This window comes from Oreochromis niloticus, linkage group LG12 (assembly GCF_001858045.2).
Source record: "Oreochromis niloticus isolate F11D_XX linkage group LG12, O_niloticus_UMD_NMBU, whole genome shotgun sequence".
Taxonomy (NCBI): domain Eukaryota; kingdom Metazoa; phylum Chordata; class Actinopteri; order Cichliformes; family Cichlidae; genus Oreochromis; species Oreochromis niloticus.
The window spans coordinates 7,260,906-7,267,652 of NC_031977.2; the positions used below are offsets into that span (position 1 = coordinate 7,260,906).

Here is a 6,747-nt window from a genome sequence, read left to right on the forward strand (position 1 = left end):
GACAGAGAAGACTAGAGGTGAGACATGATCATTGATGAATATTAAAATTAATAAATGTCAGACTATTTACCACATCAATACCACAGCATGGCAGCACAAAATATTTTTTTTTAACATGGCAACCTTTAAAAAGTGAAAGGAGACAGAGAAAGACAGCTGAGAAAGAAAAACACTTAACTGACTTTTTGATGGCATTTTACATAGGGGTGTCAAATTATCGCGTTAATTGCGATTAATTAATTACAATGCTATTTAGCGCGTTATGTTTTTTAATCTCGTTAATCTAATTTTTAATCTCTTGACGTCATTGATTTTGTATGAGAGTTGCTATGTTATAAAATCCGTTTTTATGTGCTGGGCTCCTTGTGCTTGACTTGTTGGGGGTGGAGTCACGTCGTGAGGTCAAGGTGAGAAGTGGTGATTAGCTTACAGTGTGGATATGGAGGCGCATCTGAGAGTTGTTGGCCCAATGAACGGGAAATTTGTATTTCATAAACGCCCCGACGGCACCATTGACAAAGGTAAAGTGGTCTGCCTAGAGTGTAAGAAGGAGTTTGCTTACCACCGAAGCAGCTCAAGTTTGGCCTATCACCTCAACGCAAAGCACCCAGCCGCGAGTGCAGCAACAGCTAGCAGTGAAGACGTTAGCAATATAGCAAGCCAGAGCAAAGCTTTTCGCCAAACAAAACTAGAGAATACCCCTCGTATGAGCAAGTCTGCGACCGACAAGCTGACTAATGTTATTGCCAAGTGGATAGCGATGAACTGTAGGCCGATAAATATAGTAGAGGACGAAGGATTGACAGAGGTGTTGCAAATTGCGTCCAATGACCCGTCATACAAGCCGCCGTGCAGGACTACAGTAACGACCAAAATCAGCAAAATGTACGACGGCGAAAAGAAAAACAAACTTGAGATTTTGGCGGAGGATTCTCCCAACTGTGTTGCTATAACCGGAGATCACTGGACCTCAGCTGGCAACCACAGCTATTTTGGGGTGACTGGACACTTTATTGATAGTGAGTGGAACCTCAACTCATTTGCACTGACCGTCATGAGAACAGAAACCAGGCACTTTGCTGATAAATGCGCCGAACAGTTCCTCAAGGTAGCAAATGACTGGGGTATTGAAAACAAGATATCCACCATTGGCACAGACAGCGCAGCAAACATGCTGGCTGCTATGAGAGCACTTCCATATGAGCACATCGCCTGCAATGCTCACATTCTCCAGAGGACCATCACGGTATGTCTCGATAGCAGTGGTTTTGTCGGTGTACTGGCAAAGTGCCGCAAGATTGTTGGTCATTTTAAACAAAGCCCTGCGAGTACCACAGAACTTAACCAACAACAAGTAGCACTCGGAAAGAAGAGCGATCAACTTATACAGGATGTACCCACCAGGTGGAACTCGACTCTCGCAATGGTCTCACGCCTCCTATGTAACCGAGAGGCTGTCCAGGCTACGTTGGACCAACAGAACCACAGGTTGGTCTTGCCAACCGAAGCTGAGTGGGCGAAACTGCAGAGGCTGGAGCTCCTGCTTGAACCATGCAAGTAAGTTCAAATAAACACCTTCCCATTTTAATTATATAAACTACTGTTACATGTGTAAAATCAAAATTAATGAACATAACAAGGAACTTTTAAGGACAATTAAATTGGGAATCAGTTACACTTTGATTTAAATGAATCCAGCTAGGTTTATTTAGCAAACCTCTCCACCTCTGCAGGTATGTGACAGAGCTGCTGGGTGGTGAGGCCTACGTCTCTTGCTCTGTAGTGCTGCCTGCTTTTCGCCATCTGTACCGTGTCATGGACATTACTGATGATGATCCTGCCTACGTGGTGAAGTTCAAGAATGCCTTCCAGAAGGATCTGGCAGCACGACGAGCTAATGGCAACGAGATATGGTTCGAGGTGGCCACAGCATTGGATCCACGGTTTAAGGATTTGAAATGTCTTCCAAGAGAAAAGAGGGAACAGGTAGGACAATAAGGTTAAGCTGGACTAATGAGTCCAATTCATTATCAAATCAAACTTTTATTTATTATATGGAACACAAAGTTCTTTACAAGATTAAATAAAATAAAAAAAAAAGCACTTAGTTTTAATCACAATCATTCATTCATTCATTCATTCATTCATTCATTCAGGTGTGGACCATTCTGGAGAATATGCTCCAGGCAGCAGAGCCCAGAAGAGCAGATAGTCTCCAGCCCTCCACAGAGGATGATGGACCAGCTCAGAAGAAGAGGAGGAGCGAACTCCTTCTGGGGTCTGACTCTGACTCAGAAGATGGAATTGAGTCTGGAGAGCTGCAGCGCTACAGAGCAGAACCCAGCATCAGTATTGATGACTGTCCCCTGCAGTGGTGGTATGCTCACTCAGGAGTCTATGAAAAGCTGTCAGTCCTAGCACAAAAGTACCTGGCCTCCCCAGCTACCTCTGTACCCTGTGAGAGACTCTTTAGCCTTGCAGGCCACATAGTGCAAAAGAAAAGGGCAGCCTTGCTTCCAGAAAATGTTACCAGGCTGGTGTGTCTTAGCGACTGGCTGAGGAAGAAGAAATGAGACACATGTGGTCAGCATAGCTGCTGTGTCATTTGTAGCCTACTAGAATAGATTGCTTGATGTTCAGCACTTTTTTTTGTGATGGAAGAATACTTTGATGTGCTAACTTGCAGCACTGCAATGTCAGTTTTATTTTTCATTATCTGAAGCAGAGGAATTTCAGTGCTGTATTGCTCAGAAAAGAGCAACTCTGATGTGCTAACTTGCAGCACTTAATTTATTTGATTTTATTTGTATTTATTTTTCCACTTATTTTACAAAAGAATACAACAGTATGTAAATGGTTGCATCTGTTTAACGTTTGTTAAACAATAAATGACTTTATAAAGTCACTTTCTTTGTTATATATCAGTCTTTTGGTCTGCCACAATAAGTTGAGGGCTTTCCTCAGCTATTTTTAGGTGAGATTAAAAAAGAGATTAATTAGATCAATTAATTAAAAATCATAATTAATTAATCTCTATTTTTTTTTAATCTCTTGACAGCACTAATTTTACACACAGTACCGGTACACTATCTAGAAAATGTGGGAAAATCCTGCCATCATATACAATACTTCTGAAGAAACTGTGATGGGACCCTGAAAAACAGGACACAAGTAAAAGGACAGATTGTGAGAAAGAATGGCACTTGATGGACTTGCTCAGATGATCACAGTACTGGAATCTTTATTCCACAAAAATTGTCATGTTACGCTGTGGCAGGCAGGAGGAAGGACCCAAATGCAGAACACATGGGGGTGAACTTAAAAAGGCAGCTTTATTTTGCTGTAAACACTCGAACACTACAAAAACCAAACCGAAACAGGAAAACTTGAAGCTAAGGCAAGGGAGCAAGAAACCAGGAGTTACAGGGGAACCAAACAGCAACGAGGGTACGACGTGACAACAAGCAGGGGATGACAGAGGACTAAAATACACAGGCAGGAACACAAGAGGATGAGGAAAAGGTGGAAGCACATCTGGGACTAATCAGACACAACAGACGAGGGAAAGCAAAACTAGATGCACTGATGTGGGACAAGGACTATCAAAATAAAACAGGAAACACTCGACAAACACGAAGGCACGGACTTGATACTAACAGAGGGGAACAAGATGATAAACTTGAAGGTTGAACAGAATCTACACTAAGCATACGAGCATAAGCATAAGAGAAACACACGGGAAGGAAGGACTGAGAACACTAAGCATAAATGAAAGATAATCAAAACCAGGAACAACAATCATCAAATATAATTACGGTCAGAACGGAAACACAAATAATCAGTACTGTGACAAAAATAGCTGAATCATATACAGTAGTACTTACGTAGATAAACTTAAAAAGTTGCATGGTCTAGAGAACCTCACCTCACCAGGTTACAAAAGCAGCTTTCTCAGCAGGTAACTCTTCTCAGCTACCCTGTCAATGATCATGTCGGAGTCCAATGACATGAGAATGTCCTTTTCAGTGGCCATCAGCATAAAAATCTCCAGCCTGTTTGCAGATAGGCTGCTTCAGAGTCTGCTTTTAATGAACTTGAGTGTAGACAATGTTCTTTCACAGGCAACCTGAGCGAGGGAGATGGTCAGCAGGTACAGCCCAAGGAGACAATAGGCATCAGACAGCATGTTGAACCGCCTGAGAATTTGATAGCAGCGCAGTCTGCAATTTTTGCAAGAATCACAGCTTTTGGTCAGTTTCACTTTCTTCGTCCCATTCTTCGTCCTTTGCTCTTCTGGTCCTGTAGTCATCTTAATGTGATGTCTTAAGCCTTTCCCACTGTCCAGCAAAACTTTTCAGTTCTGACTAAAGGTTATTTACTGTAGCCCTGCAGTCAAATTGGAGGACACATGCTGCGGTTTTGAAGTGCATTACTAGGAAGAGAAACTGTTCTGACCTGGCTAAACGTCCTGGGGTCCAACCATGCCAAATCCACCACAAGAGGGCCATGTGTGACAAATCATCTGTGGATTGCTTCAGTAACTGTGTCCAGGATGGTGTTGTGCACTTTCACCTCATTTGATTTCACAGCATTGATTTGCAACTTATCTTCAGTCATCTCTCCGGCCATGCCTTTTCTCTTCTTGGCTCTCTTTTCAGGTAGTGCATCCTCCACTTCCATGTCTGTGTTGTCGTCAAGATATGAAGCTTATCTTGCCTTTGGCTTCACCTGCACAACGGTGGTCCCAAGGTAGGTATCCCCAACAGAATTTGTTTCCCCTGTGTCAGAACATGTGCTAGACTGTCCAAATCACGGACAAAGAGTATCCCACATTGTTGATTTTTAGTTCACAAACACAAAGACTAACTACTCCTGAAACTTTGGAGATGTTAGCCCTTTATACAGTAAAGTTACAGTGGGAAACAAATAATATCAGGCTGATCCTGACACAATTTGTTCCCCCTGTCCAAATCACTGACAAACAGTATCCCACAGTTGATTATGTTTTTAACCTCCTAGGACCTGGCGTCCACATATGTGGACATCGCATTTTGGGTTGTCTAGTACAAAATACAGGCAGCACGGTGGCATGGTGGTTAGCACTGTTGCTGAACAGCACAAAGGTCTTGAGTTCAATTCCACCATCAGGCTGGGGTGTTTCTGTGTGGAGTTTGCATGTTCTCCCCGTGTTTGGGTGGGTTCCCTCAGGCTACTCCGGCTTCCTCCCACAGTCCAAAGACATGCAGTTTGTGGGGATAGGTTTATTGATTGGCGACCTGTCCAGGGTGTACCCCTGGGACTGATATCCACTTACGAGGACGTTATATTGCTAGTGTACAATCAAAATTTAAAGCGAATGTGCTGATATGTGGATATTATTTTTCTCAGAAACAACAATCAAGTAAAAAAAATCATGTAATTCTTTGTTTTTACATTCATTTGGGTCTTAGGAGGTTGAACCCATTTTGCACAGAGAGGCATTTTTTTGAAAAATGTATTGACAGCAATGTTGAATATTATTACACAGGGAAAAAACAACTACACATTAAATAATTAAACTATAAAGATGTTTGTTTTTCTGTTACGTCCACATGTACACGGGTATTTTTGAAAACTGAGATTTTCCATTTTTGTTTTAAAAAAAAATCCTGGCCACATGTGCAGTTTTGAAAAAATATCTATGTCCACATGTAAACACAAAAAACAAAGTCAAACGCTGGTGGTGATTCAAAACGCCGTTTACGTGTGGACGAAAGGCCCAAACACATAGAAAAAGCTGCGTTTTCAAAAATACCCGTTTAGGTGTGGATGTAGTGGAAAAGAGGTAGTAGTTTATTTTATTCCAGTTTACTTGTATTTGTTTAACTGTTTACAAAAGGTTTGAGGTGCTAAATGGAGTGGAATGGAGTTTGAAAACAATAAAGATCGTAAAACAAAGGGGGGCCTAGCAAAAAAAAGTTTGAACCACTGTTCTAAGAAATATCTGTGGTGTTAACACAGTTTCATGCTTCAAGAGAAACTCTTTAAAGCCTTGTGCTTTGGCATGAATAGCTGGCTTTTCAGGCCATCATCTGGTTTTCCAAAATGTCCAAAGATTTTTTGGAGGGCATCACTTTTGGGTTTGTTTCTTCCTATGATAGGACTCCTTGACAAACATGGCTATGTCATTAAGTAAATTAAAGAGTGATCCACTTTCAGTGACACTTTATGTTGTGTCAGCAAGCACCAGATTAAGTATCTGTGCATAGCACCATACATGCACATGAGTTGGATACTGGGCAGTCATAAGTGCCGAAAAGTCTTTTTACTGGCCCTGCATATTTGAAGCACTATCTTTTCCATTTCCAATGCACATGGCATTGTCCAGATTCAGATGCTTTAAAACTCCACAGAAGCCAGTTTACAAAGTACTGCCCCGTGGATCCTTTGCACCTCACTATGGAGACCAGCCTCTCCTGCACAGCCTCAGTAACATACCTGATCATTACTGAACACTGATCATAACCTGTGATGTCTGGGGTTGTGTCTAGCTGAACAGAGAACATCCCAACTTTCTGGACATGACTGGCGATGCTCTCTTGAATGAGATGGCCAAGTGCATCAGTCACTGAGTTGACAGTTGTTTTGGAGAGTAGGGTGATGAGAGACCCTCTAGTTCTTGATCCATTGGACTGATGCAACTTCTCGCTTTTCTCAATGCAGTCAGTCAAATGTTCTCCAAGGCACGTATCATACTTGCCTAATTAC

General features: G+C 42.0%; 1 protein-coding gene across 1 annotated transcript; it reads left to right on the top strand.

Moving 5' to 3' along the window:
• Positions 1-201: 201 nt before the first annotated feature.
• Positions 202-2,905, top strand: LOC106097808 (zinc finger BED domain-containing protein 1). The gene is made up of 3 exons (XM_019365193.1): positions 202-1,557; positions 1,734-1,986; positions 2,157-2,905. The coding sequence occupies exons 1-3, from the start codon at positions 440-442 to the stop codon at positions 2,571-2,573; spliced, it is 1,788 nt and encodes a 595-aa protein (XP_019220738.1). The 5' UTR covers positions 202-439; the 3' UTR covers positions 2,574-2,905.
• Positions 2,906-6,747: the final 3,842 nt, after the last annotated feature.